The sequence below is a fragment of the Mastigoproctus giganteus genome, chromosome 5 (genome assembly GCF_048544385.1).
Source record: "Mastigoproctus giganteus isolate SK-2022 chromosome 5, ASM4854438v1, whole genome shotgun sequence".
Lineage (NCBI taxonomy): Eukaryota > Metazoa > Arthropoda > Arachnida > Uropygi > Thelyphonidae > Mastigoproctus > Mastigoproctus giganteus.
In genome coordinates this window covers 233145388-233171869 of record NC_143579.1, presented here as the reverse complement: position 1 = coordinate 233171869, position 26482 = coordinate 233145388, and the positions used below count along the sequence as shown (strand labels likewise).

Here is a 26482-nt window from a genome sequence, read left to right as displayed (position 1 = left end):
CTAGCCGAGTGGGTCAAGTACCTGCCCGGCAACCCAAAGGTCGCGGGTTCGATTCTTGCCTCGGGCTTGGATCAAAGTACTGCAAAAACCTTGGGAGGTGCAATGTGGCCACAGAAGCCGATGCGCCAACAACTACCAAATCAATCAAAAACTGTTAAATTTCCCCCAGAGCTAGCAGTTTTCCAATCCACCTAACACTGCCTCAATAGCATCAGCAAATATTCTTGCACCCTTTCTATTTAAGTGTATCCCATCGCTGCAGAAATAGTGTCTCCTGGTAACAAGCACAGTTCATGTTGTGAAAAATTCTACCCCATATGCCTTGTACAAACTCTCCAGGGCCAAATTGATTGAAAAGGCTCTCATCATATACTCCTCCTATCATGTCTAGGCAGAATTGCAGATACTTTCAAATTTAACCCTAACTTGTGACTTTTTTCCAACATTGACCTGTACTTGTTAAGTCAGCAGATCTCCTACTCTTAATGTCATTAGTGCCAATGTGTACAACAATATCACCCTTCATGCCTTTAAAAGATATCTGCTCCACAACATCAACTTTTGCCCCTGGCACACATACCCTGGTCCTATTCCACCTATCCTTTTTACACAATATAATACCGTCTCCCTGACAATAGTCACAGAGAATAACTAGCTCCTGTGGGACCAGTGCATTCTTCCCTGAAGTTTGACACTGTGTTGCCTGATGATCAAGTGCAAGCTCTGGCATTGATGTGGGCAGCTGAGAGCTTGATGTTTAAAGTGGAATTGCATTAACCTTTCATATATTTGAGTTTTTTTCACAGGCTGACTGACTCAAATAGCCCATTAACAGTCATTTATACATATAATATAGACCATATGGACTGGAAAAACATGGACTGCTTTAAAAATGCTATTGTAATATTCAAACATTGCCAGTTGTGTACAGATTTACAGAGATTTTACACTTTATTTTAAAGTGTATCTGGTATTTGAACTGTTAGCAGAAACTTCAGTTTCTCTTTGTAAATTAATGATCAAAATGACATTCTTACTTTTTTTTTATTATATAGGTTCCTTGATGATAATTGCATGGATTGGGTTTGTGAGTACTGCTATTCTTTTTGCCCGTTATTATAAGCAAGACTGGGAAGAACACATGTTATGTGGTGTAAAAATTTGGTTTGCTGTAAGTATCAGTAGGAAGCATTAATTTTTTTTTTTTATTTAAAAATTTCTTGAAATTAAGTTTCTTAAATTACTTTATATAAAAATTGGATTTAGTGAATCATGTATGTGGTATTATTCACTTAAATTTAGACACCTTCTGTAATGGGTATAACTATAATGATGTAATTTAATTTTTTGCTTTACAGTTTCATCGTGCTTTGATGTTGTCCAGTATTAGTTTTATTATTCTGGCCTTCGTTCTCATTTTGATTTATAAAGATGGTGTTTTTGTAAGTATGCTTTCGTAGCTATTATTTTCAATTAAATGTTATTAAAACCCGAGCTTTTAAGCATTACAAACTTTCAAGTTGTCATTCAGGTCCTAGAGTACTTCTTTATTGTAAACTGTTTTACCTGTAATTACTCCCCCCCCCCCATTTAAAAAAAAAGTAAGCTTTTAAAAAAGCTTACTGAAATCAAAAGAATATTTAAAACATTTATTGTAAATCGAATGAAGTATTTGAGAATATTCTGTGAAATTGGTTATTTAACAGATATCATTTCAATAATAGCATTAACAAAGAATTAATCATAAATTACAGTAAGTTTTTAATCTGAGAATGTGTATATTTCTTCTTGTAATGTGTACAGGATGCTGGTAAAATTCAATTTAAAAAGATTATACTTATAGCACATATGAATATTGCACCTTTTTATTTTATCTTTTCCTGGCAATTTCTGTATTAAATTATACCACATCTATTGCTGTGGTTATAACATTTATTTCATCGGCTCACCCTGTATTGCCAGAGCAATACAGGATGAGTTGATGAAATAAAGGAAGTCTTAAATACAGATAATTTGTATATTAACTTCAATTATTTTCTTTCTTCTGAATTGAAGACCAGCTGAAATTCTAACTCTTAAGAACGGAATTACTTTCCTCCTTAAAGTAATGTTTCTTTATATGGTTGAAGCTTTATAGCAAACCTATTTTTTAACATACCAACATGTTATAACAGCCTATGTGGTTTTCTCATTTTTTCTGGCCAATTTCTCATTAACTTAATACTATTTTACATTCAGCATAACTATGTTAAAAATAAAAGGATTTTTCTGTAACGAACATAAATTTCTACCTCTTAATCTCAATTTTTACTTTTTTTATTGAAATACAGTAGACTCTATATTTTCCGGGATAGATGGTAAAAAACAAATCCCGGATAATCTATTTCCCGGTTAATCCAAAAATACAGAAGTCCCCGAAATATGTAAGAGATATGTTCCAGGACTTCTTATTTCGTCGAGTTTTACGTAATATGGGAATGACTAGTAACATGTTGCTACTATGTTATTATTGACAAATCTGAATTCAGCGCGATACTTGTTAATGTTTGACCATTTTCATACATTCTTATTAGTTTAATTTTCTGATCCAAATTGATTTGCTTTTCTTTCGTTGGTAGATGTACTAGTACCATTGTTGCTTATTCTCTTAGTCAAAATTTATCCATATAATGGGAACATGTGATAACGATGAGAGTGTAATGAAATTTACATTATAAATGATCTTTTAGAGAGATAATTAGCTTAGTAATATAGCAATTTTCAACTTCCAAGGATTTGGAACGAATTAAAAAAAAAAAAAATGTTATTAGGTTCATATTATGATATTTTTACAATACTTCCATTTATTCCTACAGATGCAAAATAAGTCTCCATATTTTTTTCAGTTTGCACCGGCCAGCAAAAACTTACGTAAAGTTGAATTTGCATAAATCAAGTATAATTTCATTAGTTAGTGTAGGTTTATTGGTATGACTCCAAGAAAGTGGATAGCTTTGCCAATTGCAGATAAAATTAGGATTTTGCAAGCTGTAGATAATGGTGTACATTTTAAGACTGACATTGCCAAACAGTTCACATTACTAAGAGTACTGTTTGCTATTCTGAAAGATTGGTAAAAGACAGTGTAGAGAAATCTGCTGTACCAGGTAGGATTTCAGCACAAAGAGCAGTCCGATAATAGGGAAGAAATATTTGAGCATGTGCATCATCACCTAAACTTACAGGAAAACTTAAGCTTCAAAGATTACACAGAAGTGGATGCAGATGTTCAATGTTTCAGGATATGCATGGATGAAGAGGAACTCTTTGTAGGTGTAATGATATTTTCTGAAATTTGTAGTAATGTTGAACAAGAACTTTCAGTAAAAGATGCTCATCAAGGATTAGAAATTTGTACATTGACTTCCTCATGTGCAGCCTAACTGAAAGTGAAATAACTGCTATAGTGCACCTTCATAAATGTCTTTTAAGCTCTACCATTGAAACAGCATGTTTTGCCAGATTATTTTAAAGTATGAATTCTACTTGATAGGTATGTAGTGATACTTGCCATTTAATTGTAACTTTACTGCACTCCACACTCAATACAAAATTTACAATCATAATTTTCTTGTTTAATACAGTCTGTCCTCGTATAGCACGATAGTTGTGTTCCTAGAAAACCTCGTGCAATGCAAAATCGTGCAATATAAACAACAGGCCCTATGGGAAAAGTGGGGTTAGGTGCTGACCACCCAAGATTGAACACACATTTGGAACCAAAACATTACCAAACACAATAAATAATCGGGTAATTTTTAGTATTTTTTAATACTAAAAATATTTTTTACAAATAAAATACGTATGTTATTCGTAAAAAAATTATTATATTAAATAAAATAGTCGTAATAAAATACTTACGTATTTTATAATACGTAATGACTATTACGTAATAAAATATTGCTAATGCTTTTGCTTCTATCATAAGCAAACTTGTTTTTTGTTTTTTCTATCCAAACAGATGACAGCCGTTCCATCCCTTCCAATTCTTGTCTTAATCTAATGGATTTTAATTACACTTTAAGTTGTTCCTGCTACGAAAGTTGTTTTTATTTTCTCCGCATTCTTTGTAATTCTCGGCATTGCCTCATTTAGGTCTGTAGCACGTGCAATATCACATGGTCTTTCATTTCACTCAAAGCGTTTCACAATTTCATATTTTTTTTTCTCTATCGACAGAGGTGGACTGGCCTTACCCGGGAAATCCCGGTGGGCCGGAGGCCGGTGTGATTTTGGCCATAAACCGTAGTATGAGGTCACTATAAATTTTCCCGGGTAAGAATTTTTGACCCAGTCTGCCTCTGTTTATCGATATTGCTTTTTTTTTTTCTCTCTCTCTGAATCTGCAGTGTCTTCGCCAGGATGCTTCCTTTTCACACCTTTTACTAATTTTAAGTATTTTACTAATTTTCAGGGAATAAAGCACAATTACAAAACGAGGAGGCACGCTTGATACACATAAACAAAGCTGCTCGCGTATAGCAACTGAATAAACAACACGGTAAAGGTCGAGATACACTATTAACACCCCACATTTTACTAAAGCACATTTCTGGGGGTTACTACCATAAAACAATAAAAACAATTTCCAGTTTCGTTTCTGCTAGTGGAATCTGTTATAAACTGGTAGTAAACTCCATCTAATTGCATTTGCGATTATATCGATAGCTGGAATTGTTGGTTTTTACGTTATTATGGTGAAATATGTTTCCCCTTCACTGATATAAAACACATAAATACATTTTCAGAATCTTCTTCATTCCTATCGTGTTGTGTTCGGTTGGGGTGATTCCGCGTTCGACTGCCATTTCTTGTAAACACAAAGGTGAATCGTGCATAAGCAAATTCGGTTCGTGTTATATAAGATATCGTTCCCCTATTTATAAATCGTGTATGATCGAATTCGTGTAATGTAAACACGTGTTATATGAGGACCGACTGTACTGTAATACATCTTATAAGATTCTACTATTATTGTATTGGTAGAATTACATTAAATGTTCAGTCTTTTACTTTTGTTGCTGATTTTATAAACGACTGATAATTTTCTTCCAATATGACGAAGAAAACTGGGGGGTCGTTAAATTTCAATCATATATAGTGATTGAAATTCTTGGATGTTTGTTTATTTATTTTTTTTTTTTATTCTGGGAATTGGGAATAGTCTCTTGATATCTCTGGGAATTCCTAGTTTTCCAGTCCTTCCATTTTTGAGAGAGTGAGAGTGCCAAATTTTTAAACTCATTTATGGATGGTCCATATTGAAGGTTTCAACTTTCAGTTGATGGAATACTGTTCCAAGTGACTCCAATTTCTGCATGCTTATAAACAAGTTCTGCTGTGCATGGCATGCCCAATAGCAAAATATGATATAGGGTTATTAACACAAGGGCTAGATAAGTTTGATTATTTAGTATATCGCTATTAAGCTGCTGTCAATGTATATGACAACTTCAGTTTTGTTTTTCAGGAGGGATCTCAGCATACAGTGCTAGGCCTTGTTTCTATCATATTGGCTTTGATACAGGTAATATGCCTTATTTTTAATATACTTTCATATATAATATAATGTTACTTGTTTAATATTTATTATATTGTTTTTTAATATTTATATATTAACAGGTTTTATTATAATTTTTAGGTTCTCATAGCATTCTTCCGTCCAGCTCCAGATTCTCCTAAGAGACCAGTTTTCAACTGGTTCCACTGGTTAATAGGAAATATTGCTCATGTTATTGCAGGTTAGATATTTTGCTTATTTTATTTATTTTTTTTTCCGTTCATCTAAACTATTAAATAGTATGAACCAGAGCTCAATTACATGAATTAATTGAATGCTCAATTACAGCATATATTGTGGTAAACTTCTCTTATTATTTTACAAATATCTAAAGTATTAAATATTGGAAATGTACTTTTGCTGCTAGTGCTAAAATCATAATGCCATTCTGGTTTAATAGCTATCAAAGAACTTTATAAATGTTCAGATCATAACTTTGAGTACAACAGTAATTGGGCTGATGTTGAAGAATTATAGTTCCAGGGCTTCTAGTTGTTGAAATCCAATAGTAATTGTTTTGAAATCTCTTCTTGAGGGTCCAACTGTTTTTGAAGCTGTTTCTGAACAGTTACTCTGGTAATTAATCATCTGAATGTCACAATCAGTGGGTAGCACTGTTTGTTTGCCATCCTTTTCACCTTATGGAGACTATAGGACTCAGTTTGAATCCCATCAACATGGGAGGAATTTTTATGGGCTTTTCTTATGCTATAGCAGAGGTAGTTGGTCTTGGGCAAGGATTACATAGTTCCCCTTCCTGATTTTACTTTGCAAATGGATAGTGTTGATGCCTCATAGCTTCAGTTGCTTTGGTGCAAAAACAAAACAATTTCTTATTGTTTCCTAGGAGGAATCTTAAATTTGATCTCTAAATTCTGTTAGAAAGTGTAGGTGATATGCATGGGGAAAGGATACAGAAATCTTTCCCTCTGCACAGTTTTGATTTGCATGCAAGTTTATCAAAAACCTATACTGCATGACAATAACTCCTTATCAAGAGCATGATTATATTTCTTCGTTAGGCAACCTGAGTAAATCATGACTGAATCTGTGAATAAAGACTCAGTGTGATTGTGACCCAGTGTTAGTGCCAAAAATCAATTTCCTTGGGGCATTGTACTATTAAGATGTCACCAAGTTTTTTATTTAAGATAAACAAACTCTTAATTGCTAGCTATACCAATATTGCTATCGAAAAGCAAAATGCAAAGGCTAGCTTATTGTCAACACCTGTCATTACTTAGTCATTTCCCACTTTTAATGCCTTTGGTGGTAAGCATGAAAGAAAAGCCCCATGATTTGCTCTTGACTTTGTATATCCTGGAACAGTTCCATGTGCAGTGCTTTAGGTATTATATTCTGAAATTTCTGAGTTTTAAATCATTTAAAAATGATTCTTATTATTGCTGGAAGATTGCAGTAAATGTGTACTCCTAACATATCTGAGAGAAAAGAGGAAAAAAAAGTGAGTAGAGAAAATGTTTGAATATTTGGTGATTGAAAATGAATCAGATAGTGGTATTTTTATTAAGAAAAGTGAATTTAAACCTGATCTTAGCACCAAAGCATCAGATGGAACCAAAGATAATGGAACTGATATATCACATTACCATCCATAACTGCAACTGAAAGTAGTATATCCACCATGAGACATGTTCCAAAATGGAGCAGTACTGAACTAGGCCTGGATGTATGTATAAGACCATTTTCTGGAAATGCAAGATACTCCTCCTGTTTCATGATTCCACTCCATTGTAATGCTTATTTATGCATTTCTGATGTTGTAAATCACATTGCCCCGAGAAAAAAAACTATTTGTGATTCATGGGTATTCTTCAGGTTGGTGTAACATCAGAAGTAGAGTCCCCAAAGATTGGTCCTTGGACCACTATTGTTTCTGATTTTCCTAAATGACATTGACAAATTGATAAAGGGTGTAATGTCTGCAAATTTTGACAGTGAAAAGATTGGTAGTCATTAATGACCACTGCCAAGCAGCACTCCTTCAGGATGACTTGAACAGGCTTCAAGAATGGTCAGAAAAATGGCAGCTACGTTTTAATGCAGCAAAATGCAAGTCTTATACTTGAAAAATAGCAGCCCCAAAATAACTTACCAACTTGGTGGGGTTGAATTAAATACAGTGGAGGAAGAAAGGGATCTGGGAGTTACGATATGAAGTTTTCCAAGCAGTGTAACCAGGTGGCCAGGAAAGTACATGATGTCCTATCAGTGATGTATTGAACATTATCAGCAACCAGAGTGGGGTTATCAACAGTTAAACCATTGACATCAAGTGGACCAATGTGATTTAACCCCTTCCTTCTACCATTAATATAAGTAATGTCTTTGCTGCCTTTATTTGTATTTTTAAGTCCAAATAATAGTTTTTTTGTTTATTTTCAGTTATTGCCATCTTTTATTCTGTCCAATTAACATCATCTGGATTGCCTTCTGGATTCTACTGGGTATTGACGGCCATTGTCGTAATTTATGGTGTTGCCCATCTTGTTTTGCAATTCCACACATGGTACATGGAGAAGAAAAGTAAGTACTTGAGTAATTTCTAGTTGAATAGTTTCACATCCTGCAAAGATTTCTTCTGTAAATAAGAGTGATTCTTTATATTCTTTTAATAAAAAATCTATTCATACTTGCTATCCTTTAAAACAGTGTGGCTTGTACTTTTTGAAGAGTTCCTTGCTATAGTTGCAGAATTATTTGTAAACTTTTATAACTTAATACAGTAGCACATGGAAATTAACAAATTTATTATTCTAAATATTAGTGTATAACTTCTCAGAACTTATAATTTTAGCTAATCTTGTAAATAAGCAAATTGGCTAAAACATACAATTTAGGGGGTTGTACAAGGCCTCCGTAGCCGAGCGGGAGTGCAGCAGCACACGCTCCTTGAGTAGACCAGGGTTCAAGCCCCTGACTGCTAAATACGGTAGATCTGCCAACCCGCACTGGACCAGCGTGGAGATTATGGTCCATTTCCCTCAAACATGAATTGTTGAGGAAGCTTCCATCCTGCAGTTGGTTGATAATGGCTGCAGTTTACTTTTTTTTTTTTTTTTTTTTTTTTTACATTGCAATCTAGCCTTTGAGGATTAGTTCAAAAGGAGTTTGCAAAAACTGTTCATTGTGTGATGCAAACTACTTGGAAGCCTTTTCAAGCAGACTCAGTACAAAACTTTACGGTTTAAGTTCCAAATCCATTTTAAAGTGAACTCTAAAATCCAGTACCCACGGGGATTGAGATGTGGCAGGTTTTAAAGTTTTCCAGATTTTAGCGATATACTTAGTGGTTGAAGTTTTGGAGAAGCTGATTTCAATGAATATCAAGGACTAACAAGTGAACTTATATCTGTAAGCTTTCTATATTGACTCAAAGCTAGTACTAGTCATTGAAATGTGGATAACAGTTCGATTTGTTAAATATGAAATGACAAAAACAATTACAGCAAAAGTGGGCAGAATATTAATGGATGTGTTTCAGAAAAAAAAAAAAAAGCACTTTTGCAATGGCAAATAAGAAAAATATATAACTCTTCTTGAAGAATAATAGTGAGACAGTCTTTATCAGTTTAAATGACATTTTGTTTTTAACAATTGTACTATAGATAAGTTAAATTTCTCATATGTAATAACAGGGATGGCAAATTTAGTGTGTGCTCATAACTATAGCAAAGCAAAAGCATGAATTGTTGAGGAGGCTTCCATCCTGCAGTGGGTTGATAATGGCTGCAGTTTACCTTCACCTTATAGCAAAGCAAAAAACCAACAGGCAGTCAAGGTCACTCACTAAGCTTTGTCTTCCATAGTGGTAATATGGAGTGGGAAGCTAAGTGAGTGACCTTGAGTTGCCTGTTATTTTTCTCCCTACTTTGCTCATGCAGTTTACGAGCTGCATGACTAACTGTATTACTAGTTATAATGGGGGCAAAGAAACCTTGGTTGCATGGAATTAAATTTATTATTTCTGCACATTAGTAAGTTTGCTGTTAATGGAAGAAATTTAAACTTAATCAAAAATTCATTTGTCCAGCTGAATCCAAAGTAGACTCTTTTTCTGTCTTTCTTTGCTCCCAGCTGTTATAAAGTGAACTCAAACTGATCACCAGTTCATGCACAAGCACTGTATGCCCAGCTAAAGTTGTAATTTGTAAGAGCTGCTTTTACTAAGTAACAAAGCTTAATTAATGTTCTTGTTTATACTCTGGCATGACCACGAGGTCAGTGGAGTTTACAATAAATCAATCAATACAAATGTTAATCGTATTTAGCAGCCACGGGCTTGAACCCGGTCCACTCAAAGAGTGTGCTGCACTTGTGCCTTGACCACTCGGCTACGTCAGAGAGAGAAAGAAATTCATAGTTTTAATATAGTTATATGGCCTCAAATTATAAGATGTTTGCAGGACTACTTTTCCTTTCATCTGTTTTTCTGATTAACAGGATTTTATCTGCTTAAATAATGTAATGGTCTCAATTCTAACAGCAGAACTAATTTCCTTTTATAAGGAGTTGCTTTAGTATTGCATTACTTTCAAACACTGAGTGTAGTACCATACAGCTGATAAGTTACTCTGGGATTACTGCTACCTATATGCAGTAACTTACATTTGTCAATGTTAAACTAAATCTGCCATTTCTTAGCCTATTGACCCAATTTTCCTAGATCTTGTTGCAGTAGCTCACTCTGATTACTCTTGTTAACCACCTCACCAACCTTTGTATCATCTGAAAACTTTGACATTAAGCCTGATATACTTCGTCAATATCATTAATAAATATTGAAAACAATGGGTCCAGCACTGAATTACATGAACATGGGCAAGTGATAATGTTAGTCCACAAAGAGCAGTGCCCATTGATAACCACTGTCTTCTTCCACTTAACCATCTTTTTAGCAGTAACTTGCCCTTAATGCCACATTGCTCCAGTTTATACAGCTGTTTTTGTAACAGTATCAAAAGACAATCCTAACAAACCAGTGCTATGACTGTAATATAATTGCATTCCTGTCCAGATGGTTCTGCATTACTTCTTTAACCAGTGAATCCATTATTTTCCCTGAACAGATGTTAAGCTAACAGGTCTGTAATTACTCATGTCACCTTTTTATCTCACTTTTTAAATTCAGGATGCATTTGCACATCTCCAGTCCATAGGGCCTATGCTGAATCCAAGGATACCCTCAGAATACTTTCTCCAAACTCAGAATACTCCAAGGATACTTTCTTTGCTACCTCTCTTAATGTGATTGGATAGATCGTATCCACCCCAGGTGCCTTATGTTCAGCTTCAACAATTCCTCTTCCATTTTCCTTTTAGTTGTCAGTCATTTAGCTCCCCATTGGAGTTGGATAAACTTCTGGCATCCCCACCCCTAAAGAATTCCTCGTGTGAATGTAGATGCAAAATACCTATTCAGTTTGTCAGCAACCTGAGCAGGATTGTCAACAGTTAACCCACTGACATTGAGTGGCCCAATGTGATTCAGTCCCTTCCTTCTATGTTAATATAAGCATTGAAGTCTTTGCTGCTTTTCTTTGTGAGAGATTTCTGATAATCTGCTTTAGCTTGCCTAACTTCCTTTGTGGCTTGATTTCAGACTAACTTATATCTACCATAGGCTTCTGAATCACCTGACAATTTATATGCATCCCATGCACATTTCTTCTCTGCCACTTGTTTCAGTAGTTCTGACATCCATTTAGGTCTAAGCCTTGAACAGGACTTCTTCATTGGTATGAAAAGCCTAGTAGCTTCTATGATTAGCATTAGTTGAGGCATGTGATGCAAGAAAGCAAGCTTATAGAGCATCAGCCAAAAAAAACAAAAATTCACCCATCCGTTCACATTACTTCTCTGAATGCTTCCCATTTAGAATTTGCTGTTGGTAACATCATAAGTTGGTCCCACTGCATAGAATTTAACTGTAGCTGTAGTCATCTTTATGAAAGCAAAAGCCTTTAACCTTGATAGTAATGTCTTTAATTAAATTCCACATTAGTACACAGTGATTGCTGCCACCCAATGGGTCTTTTACCTGCAGATTCTTACTGAATGTAGAATCACTGCTGATAACCAAATCAGTAGTATTGGTTCCTAACATGCTGCTACAGAAAACAGCCATCCAAGAAATCTACAAAAGTCTTGCCAGCATGTGAGTGACCAACCCACAAATTTCAATCAACATCTGGAGAGCTAATCTCCCATTATGAGACATTCTGATTTACTGGCCCACTATTTCTCTGCACAATTGCTCATTAGATTCATTAGGCCTATAACTCACTCCAATTCTCAATTTTATTTTCCCAGTGCTTATATCACACCAAATGGACTCAACCTGCACTGTCCACCCATGTCAACTGGATGCACTTCCTTAGATTTTATGCATTTCTTAACTAACAGCATGACCCCTTTCTGTCCTGTCTATCCTTTCTGTATACATTGTACTCTCCATATTCAAATTAAACATCACTTATATCTGAGTGACACCATGTGTCTGTAATCCCTACAATTCTGCATCTGATTACTTAATCAGTACTTCAAATTTATTTACAGTGCTCCTAGCATTAGTGTAGATGCACATGTTCTTACTCTTGGTTATCCTTACACAGCCCATGTATTCACTTGTTTCATGGTGGTCCACATCAGGATCTGGAATCCTTGACACCTTGCTTTCCAGGCTGCTGCATTTTCCAATAATACAGTGAGAGAATCACAGCCACCTCTGCCTGCGACTCTGGTTAATCTGTTAGTCTGTGTATCCTCCAAGATAGGACTTTTCCAACCCATCAATCACTGCCTCACCTCAATATCATCTGCAAATATTCTAGCATCTGTTCTATTTGAGTCTAACCCATCCCTATAACAACAGTGTCTCCTGTTAAATAAGCACAGTCCATGCCAAGAAAAGAATTCTATCCCATGGGTCTTGTGCATTCTCTCCAGGGCCAAGACTATAATATGATAATACAAGTGCTGGATTGCTTTCTTAAAATCTTGGATTTTAAATTTAACACTTTTTGTAATCATTTTAACTTTTTTTTTTTTTTTGTGTGTGAAATGTTCCAAATGGTCCTTGAGGTTGTCACTGACATTATCTCAGATATGCCAGAAAAGATTAACTCACTGGCTAAAATATCTTACAATCCGGTCTAAACCTCTCTCCTATAATTTGAATTTATGGACCCTAGTTCTGGAATCATAAGGGTGAAAATTTTTCCCTCATTAAAATTGAATTGCAGAGTTCAATGCATCCTCTTGCTGTTGCCTTCAAAATTACTGGGTATATGCCTTGGACACCAGGAGCCTTGAAGCTCAATTTTTTTTTTTTTTTTTTCTAATAAACAATCTTGAAGCAAGAAGATACATTTGAACCCTTTGCAGTTTATCTGAAATGCTGATGGAACTGATATTTGGGTGACATTCAAGTCAAGTGGACCCAATTTCAGCAAAGTCTGGAGAGTCTGTGACAGCCAAATCCTCTGCTTGCACCTTCATGATGGTGGGACTGTTAGTAATGCTGAGTATAACCTCCATGCACAAGCACACTATTGGTGACCCACCCAGGTGTGAACCAAGTAAGCAGGGGTCGAGGTGTGGCACCCACACCACGTGGAGAAATGCTGCCGCTCTGTGTTACCAGGCAATATTAGGTCGTAGATGACTCATCAACCAGTGCAATACCACCACTTTGCTTATTGGAGGCTTGAAGTGGTGGAACCCATGTTTAGTCTCCAGAGCTAAGTTCCAGTCAACCCTTCCCCATCTCTTCCATTATGCAGTATGACTGATAACTTTTGAAGTTATGATGAACATCCTGGCAAGATCCAATCTTCCTGACATTTTGAGGGTGCAGCTCTAAAACGGTGTCCACAGGCTGGCCGCTGGTTAGTACACCAGACCAAACCTATTGGTAACTCTTTAGGAGGCTTCCGGATCAGTTAATGTATAACCTTGCTACCTCTACTCTGCCAGATAGTGACTGGAGGGAGTCCGGGTAGTGTGTATGTGGGGGCATTGTTGAGGCCATGTTATGTCAAGGATCTGGGTATATTCTTACCACATGTAAGCCATATCCAAAAATTTCATTACTTCATACAGCATGTCCCCCCACTTTTTCTTACTATTGAATACGCCATGAATTGTCAGACTAATGGAGTAAGCTTATCTGCGAAAAGATCTAAACCTCCCAAACACTTCCTAGTTCATTTCAAAAATATACGTGGTCTCAATTCTAATCTCAGTGATGTCCATTTCTACTTGCAGCCTGCCAAACCCCATGTACTTTTTCTGACAGAATCTCAGTTATCGGTTGATTCAACTACTGCTCATCTCAGTTGCCCAAACTATTTGCTGTATGATTCCTTTCGCTTCAAAGGTGGTACTTCCTCAAAGGTGGTGCCCATCTCTGCTCCCACCTCTGTCAAAACCATATGGTTCTGTTGTCACTTCAGCCAAGGATAAAGCTGACCTGCTAGCCTCCCATTTTTCTTCCAACTCGTGTATTAATGATCTTGGTAAAACACCTCCCACCATTCCCAACATGCTCCATTCAATTTCTCCTGTGATCTTCTGTCAGAAGGATTTTGACGAATCTTGATGCTAAGAAAGCTCCAGGTCCTGATGGTATTTCTCCACTTGTTCTCAAAACCTGTGCTCCTGAACTTACTCCTGTTATTTGCTGCCCTTTTTTACTTTCTTATTCCAAAGGTGTTTTTCCTTCTGTTTGGAAATTTGCTCATATCCAGCTAGTTCCTAAAAAGGGTGACAAATCCCTCCCATCCAATTATCATCCCATTGCAATTACTTCTACTCTTTCTAAAGTAATGGAGAAATCAATTAACTGCCAACTCTTAAACTACCTAGAAACCTTCCATCTGATCAACGATCGCCAGTATGGATTCCGTCAGTGTCGATCCACTGGTGATATTCTGGCTTATGTTACCCATTTATGGACAAATTCAATGGAAAAGTTCGGTGAAACACAAGCAGTTGCTCTTGACATCTTAAAGGCTTTCGATCGTGTTTGGCATGAAGGTCTTCTAAACAAGCTTCCATCTTATGGTTTGCCAACTGTTTTTTGTAATTGGTTATCCAGTTTTCTCTCTGATTGCTCACTGAGGGGGATGATGGCTCTGTCTTCTAACTTCTCCACTAATGCCGGTGTCCCCCAAGGTTCAGTTCTTTCCCCCACTCTTTTCCTCTTGTATATTAATGACCTTCTTCCATTGACTGGAAATCCTATCCGTAGTTTTGCCGATGATAGATTCCATTCCACTTTCCATTTTGAGAAACCTTGCCCTACTCAATCAGTTTTAACTTCTCGAATATCCACTACCAATTCCTTAAATGTCGATCTCCAGGTAATTCTCCAGTGGGGCAAAGAAAACTTAGTTGATTTCAATCCTTCTAAAACTCAGTCTTGTCTTATGTCGCAAAAAGGATTCTTCTGCTCCTATGCTTATCTTTGGTGGCACTCAGATTTCTAGGCAAAATGATATCTCTTTTGGGGATTACCCTGACTTCTAATCTGTCTTGGCACAAGCAGATTACAAATATTGCTTCCTCTGCATCTAAAAAACTTGGTTTTCTCTTTTGCTGTCAGTGTTACTTTTCTTCTAAGCACCTATTCACTCTGTATAAATTGCAAATCTGCTCTATCATGAAATATTGTTCCCACATCTGGGGCGGTGCCCCCAAAACCTCTCTCATGCTTCTAGTTTCCATTCAGAAGAGGGCAGTTAGGTTAATTAATGACTCCTCTCTAACAGTCTCTCTACTCAGTCTCATAGATGTACTATTTTTGCTGTATACCTTTTCTGCAGATACTTCCATGGGCACTGTTCTTCTGAATTGGCTTCTATAATTCCTGCTCTCTTTCAAAACAGTCCAAACACATGCTGCCACCAGCCAACATTTACTGTCAAACTTCAAACTCACAGAACCAGCTTTTCATCTTCTTCGTTTATTCATTTAACTGCCATTTTCTGGAACAACCAAGTCTAATGTCAATAAATATCTTCTTTCGTCTTAACCTCCAACCCAAGAATGGTACTATGTACTATAGGTTCTAATACCTCTCGTTTGGGGTTTTCATAAAAAAAAAAATTATATTATAGATATTACTGTATTTTTTATAAAAATACTTTTGTTTTACATGCTGACTATGTAAGAAAGGAATGACTAAACTTTATTTACATATTTATGTATTAAGAATGTTATTGATATTTTACTATATCAGCTCTGGAAATGTTCTTATGCCTCAAGTGGTAATTAATGATAAACCTAACCATTTCTGTTATGTATTTCTTTGACTTATAAGTTTTACTGGTATTTTACTGATAACTGTATGATTATTATTTATTTCTGAGAATTTTTATATAGTAACTGCAATTAAAAAATTGACAAATTTTTTAAACTTCAGGAAGCAATGCGATCAAGATGGCTGATATGGGTCCGTATAACGGAGCAACACCACAACATCCATCCATAAATAAGGATTCATCTAGGGGATTATTGGTTAGTATCTGCCATATTATATTTAGTATTAGTATTGTCCACATAATGCAAGGAAACCATTGGCTGTTGCTTTACTGGCTAAAAAATAATCATTCTTGAAGCCCCTCCAAGTCATCCTGAAGGAATGCTGCTTGGTGCTCATCATTAACAACTCTATTGATCTTAACATCTGTAAATTGACATTATTCTCCCTCTCTTCCAATTTCATTTATAAAATTGGAAACAACTATGGTCTCAGAAGTGATTCTTGGGCTACCCCACTTTTAATTCTAGACTAATCTGAAGAGTAACCATTAATCAGACCTCTTGCCTCCTATCCTATAGCCCCCAGTGGTCCATGTTAGAATCTTACTGGTGATTTCAAAATGTTTCAGGTTATACAGTAATGTCTCATGTGGGACTGAGTTGAATATGCCCAACTCATGAATAACTCTGCTAAATGTACTAACCAGGATAGTTAAACATGATTTTTCCCAACCAATGAAGTCAAACTGATCAATCTGTGCTTACCCACTTTACTCTTGGAACTGCCTTTATTTATATATTGGTGATATGTTACCACTGTTCTCCAGTCCAGAGGAATCTCTTTCAATGATAAACTCATTACCTTTAATGGGTTAGCATTAGCATTAGTAGAAGCACACTATGCAAGAAAGCAAGCTTATGCTTGCTTTCTTGCATATGCTCAAGCTTATGCAAAAAAAAAACTGCTCCCATTTCACCCCTCCGTTTGTTCCAAATACCTGTCCAGCTCAGCCTTAAATTTATTTAGGCTATCAACTTCCACAACAAAGGATGGAAGTCTGTTCCACTAACAACTACCCGCTGGCTAAAGGCAAACTTCCGCACATCTATCCTACATCTGTATTTCCTCAATTTGAATTTATGCCCTCTTAGGTGATTATTCTGAGCAAGAAGAATCCCATCAGCATTGAGCATGCTCAAACCATTCATGGCTTTATACCCCTCAATCAGATCACCTCGCTGGTGCCTAGTCGAACACTTGCAAAACATAAGCCTTTCATTGTAAGAGCAACCCTTTGTTCCATTCACTAATCTTGTTGCCCTTCTCTGTGCTAGTTCCAACAGCTCTACATCCTTCTTAAAATGAGGCCTCCAGACCTGTATACAGCACTCAATGTGTGGCCTGACCATTGCCTCCTCCTTTTCCCTGCTAGAAAAATTCCTGTATATCATTGACAAGACACTATGAGCTACTCTTGCAAACTGTCTGCACTGCTCAGAAAACTTCATATCTGCCTGCAAAATTACCCCCAGGTCATTTTCGTTCTCTACCACTGTCAATGTTAGTACCACAGAGTTGATATGTCACTCTGCAGTTACTGCTTCCCATATGTAGTACTTTTTATTTGTCAATGTTAAACTTCATTTGCCACCTCTCAGCCCATCTGCTCAACATTTCTAGATCATGTTGCAGCTGCGTACTGTCATTAGTGTCCTTAACAACCCTGCCAACCTTCGTATCATCTGCAATCTTGGACATTAAGCTTGATATACCATCATCAATATCATTTATAAATACAGAAAACAGTGGACCCAACTGAACCCTGAGGGAATCCACTAATAACATTAGTCCACAATGAGCAGTGTCCATTGATTACCACTCAACCATCCCTTTATCCACAGCAGCAATTTGCCACCAATGCCACACTGCTCCAATTTGTTCAGCAGTCTTCCATGTGCAACAGTATCAAAAGCTTTTCTAAGATCCAAACACACGATATCAAAGTTATTCCCTGCATCCGGCTCCTTTGTGACGACATCATAGTATCCAATCAAATTGGGCAGGCAAGACTTTCCCTTAACAAAACCATGCTGTGTCCGAGCTATAACTGAAGTCTTGTCTAGATGATCCTGCAGTGCTTCTTTAACCAGTGCCTCCATTAATTTTCCTGGAACAGAAGTTAAACTAACAGGTCTATAATTAGTTATTGACCTTTGATCCTCCTTTGTGAATTGGGGTCACATTTTCACATCTCCAGTCCATGGGTACCTCCCCAAAGAAGCTCTCATAATTATGGCTAAGGGTTTGCTTACTTCCTTTGCTGCCTCCTTTAATATAACTGGATAGATCCCGTCCACTCTGGGTGCCTTTTTTGTGTTTATCTTTAACAATTTCTCCTCCACTTTCCTCTCAGTTATTACAAAATCATCTAGCTCACTAGTATTAACCAATATGGTGCTAGGAAGCTATGTTTTGCTGCAGTGGTCAAAAAAAAAAATAAAAATAAAACCACCTATTTGACTTCCTCTTCATGAAGGTATCTCTCCAGCTGAGCTTTAAATTTCACCAAGCTGTCTACCTCCTCCATCCATGGAGACAATTTATTCCACTGGCTAATTAACTCACTGGCTAAAATATCTTTTACAATCTGGTCTAAACCTCTCTCCTGTAATTTGAATTTATGGACCCTAGTTCTGGAATCATAATGGTGAAAATTTTTCCCTCATTAAACTTTAACTGTAAATGGTTCAATGCATCCTCTTGCCTTAAACACCAGGAGCCTTAAGGCTGAAATTTTTTTTGTAATAAACAATCTTGAAAGTGGCAGCAAGAAGATACATTGAACCCTTTGCAGTTTAAGTGTAATGAGAGCAAAATGTTTACAGTTATGATTGTAACAACTCCGTAATAACTTGCAGTTGTCCATACAGACAACTGTAATTTGTTACGGAGCAATGAAAAGTAATAAAAGGCTTTGGTACTTTTCATTGCTCTAACTCTTCCAAGTCATTTTTTGTGCTCTGTTAGACTGGCCCGCTCTGTATTCATCCATCTCATCCTTCCCATATTATATTTTATTAATGGTATGTATGCATTCATGGCTTCTGTGACTATTGCTTTTAATATATTCCATAATCCAGGGGTGACTTAGCAGGATACTAAATAGTAGACTCCCTGACAAGTTTCCAGGAGCAGTCACCTGTTTATTCAGTGACTCAAATTCTTCTAGTAATGCCCCAAGTTTTATAGTATACAAATTTTTAAATAAGTGCAAGGAAGCTACAGGATTTTTCTATGCTAGCCAAAAAAAAAAAATATAAAACCAAGAATAAAAAAAATTTTAAATAAAAAACAATCTCTTGTTTTCTTCTTGCATAAGTAACTATTCAACTAACCCTTAAATTTCCTCATGCTGGACTAAATTACCTGAAGGAGGTAATTTACTCCAGTAATTAACAAATCGCAATTTAAAAGAACCTCCTACAACCCAATCTAAATTTTATTTCCTGTAATTTGAAAATAAAAATATTTTTATGCTGCCATCTTTTATAAACTGTGCCTACAATCAGTTGGAAACAGATGGCAGCATATACTAGAAAAATTAAGAAAATTCATAACTGAAAGGGCCACCGTTTGAAGCGGCCTTTGAAACTTAATCTACATATTACTACTGAACAGGTTAATGTATGTCATTTTATGCAATTTATGTAATTTTTTTTTTTTGATGAAAAATATTTGCTTTACTAAGTTGGGTCTATAAAAACTTATTTTGTGATTATGAAAAGTCGGTTTTATTTATTGAGAATTAAATTCTTAAGTTTATATATATATATATATATATATATATATATAAAAGACAAGTTGCGTGTATTTTTGTGTGTATTCTATATGCTCAGTGTTTTCAATTTATGCTTTTTGAAAATCGCATCGAGTGCCGTAACCTGGCTTTTGGTTCATTTGGTTTAGTGTCAGTTCTGCTTACCAAAAGTGGCCCACTGGGCTCTCACATCCTTTCATCTGGGCTTTGAATCAAGCAAGCCAGACTTCTCACCCATTTAAAGTTTGAGAATAGGTTGAGGTCGTTTTGGCACCAGGGCCTCTAATCATTCACTTTATCGAATGAGAGAGATTCCCTCGAACATCAGCTATCCTGAGGGAAACTTCAGAGGGAACCAGCTACTAGATGGTTTGCACCAGAAATTAGCATTTTTTTTTTTATATCAACACTTGATACATTTTAAAATAAAGAATGCAGAATTCTGTATATGCATTCCATAGCTTTAGCTATTCCAAAATGTTCCATTACTCAAAAAATTAAATTGAAAAACACTGATCTAGAATGTGGGAGGTTATTTATCAAATATTTGACAGTGATTTTTTTTTTTTTTTAGGGAAGTGGATTTAAGAAAATGGTAATTGTGGTGTATGGAGTAACTGCTTCTGTCTTTGTCATCGCACTTGTTGCAGTCATTTGCTCTTAAGCAGTATTATCTTCAAGAAATAACTACCTCTTCGAGATATTTACTACCATAAAATATATGAAACTGTAATTGCAGCAACTTAGAGATGACTTTGATAGCCAAGCTGCAAAAATAAGTTATTTGAAAATGTGGATTTGCATACAGTACTTCAGTAATTTATCCTTCTGTGCTTTATATGAATGTATATTAATATCAAATTTATTTTACGAAAGGTCTTAAAATTACTTTTAAGAATTTTTGAAATTTTTGCCTTTTTTTTTTAAGAATTAAGTTGATTTTTGCGAGGAGTAATATCTATTTTTAATACTCTATTACATTAAGAATACCAAATTGAGAGGTGAATTTAAACCTATTTTAAGCTGCTGTAATTTTAGGATGATTCTGATTTGATGCCTTTGTCTAGTCACCATCATTCTCAGTGATATTTAGATTAATCTTTTAAAAACAATTCTTTGCACGATTTTATCCAATAAAATTGTGAATGAATTTTTTCAAATAACTACCAGCCCCAAAGGCCTACTTACTTTATTGGGCATAAATTTAAGTTTTCTACATTTCCAAGGATTCAAACTGGCTTAACTGTATCTGAATGTTTCGGTATTTATTCCAAAAAAGGATTCGTTTGTTTTAAATGTCATGGGGGGAAAAATATCTTGTATATTGAGTCAGTTCTTCCTTGAAAAGCAATTTATTAACTTTATAGAAGGATTTTAGCCTGCGCTATTGAGTGGCAGAGTTAGACCATTATGAACTGTATAATTGAGGACAAAATATTCTGCAGTGATAATCTTTTTGAGTAGAAAAATGTAATCTTCTGTAGGTTGTCTCATTTGTTTTTGTTTTTACTCTAATTCACTTTGCTCTTTTATTTTAACCATTGCTTTAAAGTGATTACTTTGTACTTAATATTTTTTATATAGGATTATTATAAAGTTACTTAGAGACAGTACAGTTTTCAGAACTTTAAGAAAGAAGACAGTAACCATCCCTCGTGACATAAATTGTTCACTCTTTTTTGGGTATCTGTAAATTTTTCTGCCTATATAGATGCATATAAAAATAAAAGTAGGTGCAAAGAGAAATTCACTAATCTGGTAGTTTCAACGTTTGTCAGCAGTTCCCAACCTTTTTTGACTTGCGAACGACTAAGCCTATATTCTCTGAAATTGTATAATAGTTCTGAATTTTTATTATAAAATATTTCCAGTACTATGCTTTTGTATGTGATAATGCGTAATAATATAAAATTAAGTACCTGTACATAACAAAGGTCTGAGTATTAAAAAAAATTTAGTACGGGAAAACGTTTATTTAACACAATATACTGTAAGATAGTAAACTAATTATAAGGAATTGTAGATGTTTATTTCGTTGGCAATTCTTTACTTTATGTTTAATCTTATTTTACTTTATTCTATCTTTGTTTTTTATTAGTTATATACATATTATTAGATATATATCGGTATGTTCACACCCAATCCCCCCCATACTAACATCCTGTCGCACATGCTTGCTACATAAAGGCGTGCGACCCAAACCACAACTAAATAAATTTTTAACCGAACCACATAAATGAGTATTAAGCTGTTTTGTAGCTTACAAATATACCTATGTAAATCTAAGCAGATGCCATTACAGAATTTATTTATTTATTTTTTTTTTTTTTTTTAGCGGGAACTCCCTTGAACACTTTTGCAGAACCCTGGGGGTTTGTGAACCACCAGTTGGAAACACTGGTTTACGTAATAGCAATTTCTAGAAAAAAGACGCTTGCTTGTATTTGTCTCATTTTTTTTAAATTTTATTTTATATATTTATTTTTTTTTTGAGAAATTGCAAGGTAATGAAATAATTTAAGGTCAAGAATCTACTACATTTTGAATACCCAAAGTGAACCACAAATTATAATATTACTTTCCTTTATCCTATATAGCTAGTGAAAAAGGTGGGGGGGGAGTTCACCCGCAATGGAAACCATCAGTGTTGTTAGGTTTATCAAAGAGCTGTGCCTTAAAATAATTAAATAAATAAAAAAAAAAGAATTAGCAAAATATGAAATGTTCATGTAAATTTGTTGTTTTTCATATGCAGTGCAACTGCTTAATCAACTACTTCAGATTTTCCTATAAAATGATCCTTTAAATTTTTGGAGATGGAATTCAAGACTAACTGCATTCTTAGGTGTTGAATCTTTTTAATCCATCAATTTATAGATAATCTATAACTAAGATTTTAGGGCTAAAGGCCTAATAATCTATAACATGCATAAAAATATAACAAGACTCCTCTGTGTGGAACCATATTTAAAGTATATTACAGAATTTTTATATTTAAAACAATGGAAGTTTTAAATTGTAAATTATTTAATATTTGAAATGAAGTGGACGGAAGTTCAGAAAGATGTAGAACAAATGAAGGCGTTGCACATTATGGAAAAAGTGAAGATTTCTATTCACTCTTTTAGCCCTCTGAGGTCAATATTGTACTTTTTTTTTTCCCTTCTCATTTTATCAGATTCTATGATATTCAGAGTATTTTTATGCTGCTTTAAATGTGAATAATTGTGCTTTAGCTATTCTGTAGTAGTGCTATTCATCTTAAGTGTTTATATGTAAAGTTTCATAGTTCTTGTACATAAGCTGACTTAGTATATTTTAAAGTTTTCTGTGATTATCTATCACATAAAAAAAAGAGAAAATGATGTTATCTTTATCCTGTTACATTGTATGCACACTGTGTCAGGCCCCCTAATCATATTACATACTATATCAGGCCCCTGATGTGTTAGGAAAAAGATTTGCTCGAATGGCCTAGCCTTTGCACAAAATACATATCTTGACACACTGCCAATCAAAGTGAATATAATCTCTCTCTCATGTTGTGCTCAGTCCCCTGATGGGCACAATAAGAGTATATATTTGCTTCTCTTACAATTATGACATTGCTACTTTGATCTGAATTTGTGTGGTCATATTGTGCTCAGTCCCCTGATGGGCACAATAAGAGTATATATTTGCTTCTCTTACAATTATGACATTGCTACTTTGATCTGAATTTGTGTGGTCTGATCTAACCAGAGGGGGGGGGGGTATACTGACAATGTCAAATTGGGCTATATAGCTCAGCGTAATTAAGCCAAATTAGGTTAGATCAATCTGGCAAGGTTTACAATTGACAAATGCAATATGTTAATCGCATAATTTCATAGATGACACTGGGTAATTTTTCAGACATTAAATATCGGAGTACACAACTTACTTTTGGCACCTCCGTAGCCAGGTGGGAAGGAGCAGCAGTGCGTAGCACACGCTTCTTGATTAGACCGGGGTTCAAACCCGTCACCACCAAATATGGAGGATGCAGAAAGGTCAGGGAATGACCACCGCATATCCTGGAGCAATATGGCCTTAGTTACTAATGCTCCTAAAAACCAAATAACTAACTAACAACTTACTTTTACTCTTGTTTTTTAATATCCTGACATGCAATGAGAAGCATAAATGCTGTTTTATTAAAAACACCAGGCTAATAAATGAGTAGTCATTTGTTTAGAGCAGTGCTTCTCAACCTTTTATCATTCATGGGCCACTGCAAGAATTCTTTATTACCGCAGACCACTGGATAGGGTTTCTTTACACTTGTGAAAAAACTAATATTGGGATGAAAAAGTTTCAAAAATCCTGTTTTTAGCCACTTATCTATGTTATTTGGTATACTATACTGAGTATGGGGCCGATATTAAATTCCTAAAATAAATAATTCCAATCTCAAACAAAATATACTAAAAAAAACTCTCCCAACAATACAGTCAATAATCACTACAAATTAAGTTATTCTCGCACACTAGTTTTGTGAAAATGTAAAGAATACTTTATGAATACACAAAAACAAATCCAATACATATTACATGCTCAGAAGCTGGTGATAGACTGTGACAGATGAAAGCTTGTGGCCTCACCAGTAATGCACTGGCGACAGTCTTGCATTGTAAGCTACACTGTAAGCCTTACATTCCAATCAGGAGGTATCCCTTACATTGTAAGGGATACCTCCTGATTGGAATGTAAGGGATTATTGGAATTATATTTTACACTTACAATAAAATTTTTACTTTCCCATGGACCACCTACAACCAACTCACGGACCACAGGTTGAGAAACTCTCTTAGAGGAATGACCTTTGATCTTTCTCGTGTGAAAGATCTCATCAGATCTTTTACACAATAGCATTTCTTAAAAGTGTGGGCTCTGTTACTAGTAGGAGAATGAGGAGGAGGATGATTAGCTTCTGCCTTGCCCAAGTTTGGATAGCTATTAAATGCATGCATTGAGCTAGTACTCATTCCATTCCGTTATGAGACTTCGCGCGTGATGATGATTGCCTTAAGTGCTCAGCTGGGCTTCCTAATTCCATCCAATTCAATTTTTTTTATGTCTAAATTTCTCCAAAGGACCAACAATATTCCAGTCCATCATTGGATCAACTTGCAATAGAACTTTTGCAGAGATCCAAATACAAAGCATTTAACCAAAATACCTTAATTTTATGAACGATGCAGTACATATATTTTTTTTTTATCTAAACTTGAATTAAATCAAGAAAAGACTTATATCAGTACTTATCAGGGATGGCGAATAGATTATCTGCTTGAAATTAGCAGTTTATGATGATGCTAGACCCCTAAACAGACAAGACTGTCATCACTAATGAGATACATTTTATCAGGCTCCTCGTGTAAATAGCATGAACTTAATTCCTCACTAATTTAAAGGCTAATTATGATAATTCATAAACTGGTGAGGAATTAAAAAAGAATTAACATAAAAATAAAGGAAAACAATTCAGGATTTATTACAAATGAAAGTAGATTATAGAACTTGTACTAATCACATTATGGATTATACAAAAATTTGCTGTGTGCACATGTGTAATGTTTTTGGCAAATCCTGGAAAAAGCAGGTTGTATACTTGGTGTATTTAAGGTATTTTCTTTTCTTGGAAGGTGAATTGTTGCAGGTTTTTCTTTCTTTTAAATCTGTTGATGTATTCATTATTTTGGACTTCCTTTCTTGGTGTTTTCCATTTGCTTCCTTTACAGTCCTTGAACTTTGATTTTTGACAATATTTTCAGCTAAGGCTTGATCCTTTCTGTTACTGAAGGATTTTGCTATGATTGCATCCCTTATGAATTTTGGCACTGATGTACAAAAACTGTTTGTTGTCATGAGTTGCCTTGGTTCTTACTAAAAATACGTGGAACTTCTTGAATGCAGACCCATTTATTCATAATACAATCTTAAGCCTAATGAACAAGCTTTCTTGTCGTTAACCAAGTGAACTAAAGTTTCACTAATATAGACATATGCTATATTATAAAATTGATGCTTCTTAGCTCTTTAGTTTAGAATGTTATGACTTATTTCAAAATTTCTCAGTTTTATAGTTAAAAAGCTTAATTTTAAATTCTTTGGATATTTGTGATATAGTATTAATCTTCAAGGAAAGATTGTCATTGTACTATTTTTTTTTTCTTTATCTGTGACCCCTTTCATAAGACAAAATTATTAGCGACCCCTGGCAGTAGTAGTTATAAATAGTTCTATAATAAATATTTAATTTTCTTAGGTTTATCAATGTTTGCTGTGACCCCTGGAGGGGTTGTGACCCACAGTTTAAGAACCACTAATCTAGAGCATTTAACTTCAGCCTTGTAGAAATCAAACTAAGAAAATTTTGAACCCTGTTCTTTTTTTATATATGCATACATGCAGAAAACTTTGCATGGGGAAAAAAAAATTGTGTGGCAATGATCTCCCATGAGGCATTTTGCTATAAATAAATAGCACTTTCTAAAAGAGGTATGCTGCTATTTATGTTTGTGGTTATATTATCATAACTGGTCAAAAAAAAAAAAATAACGACCATCTGGGTACTGGATGATGTGTAATAAATCGTGATATGCATGCTTTTCAGAAATGCTGTATATAGTGAAACTTAAATTCATTAATGGAAGATCAAAGAAATTAGTTTCTTTTGGTTTCAACTGCTTGTTTGTATATTCATTGTGGTCATAGGGTCTTTTTGCTTTTCAGCAGCCCTAGTCCATAAAATTCC

At 35.1% G+C, this 26482-nt stretch overlaps 1 protein-coding gene across 1 annotated transcript in view; it reads left to right on the top strand.

Moving 5' to 3' along the window:
* The window catches only part of LOC150086278 (ferric reductase 1), a 94364-nt gene extending 73825 nt beyond the window's left edge, over positions 1-20539 (top strand). The window contains exons 10-16 of the mRNA XM_090373805.1: positions 1056-1171; positions 1359-1442; positions 5510-5566; positions 5681-5780; positions 8006-8146; positions 16047-16141; positions 20279-20539. Coding sequence (XP_090229931.1) covers positions 1056-1171; positions 1359-1442; positions 5510-5566; positions 5681-5780; positions 8006-8146; positions 16047-16141; positions 20279-20368 — 683 coding nt within the window. The 3' untranslated portion in view covers positions 20369-20539. The remainder of the gene's footprint in view (positions 1-1055; positions 1172-1358; positions 1443-5509; positions 5567-5680; positions 5781-8005; positions 8147-16046; positions 16142-20278) is intronic.
* Positions 20540-26482: the final 5943 nt, after the last annotated feature.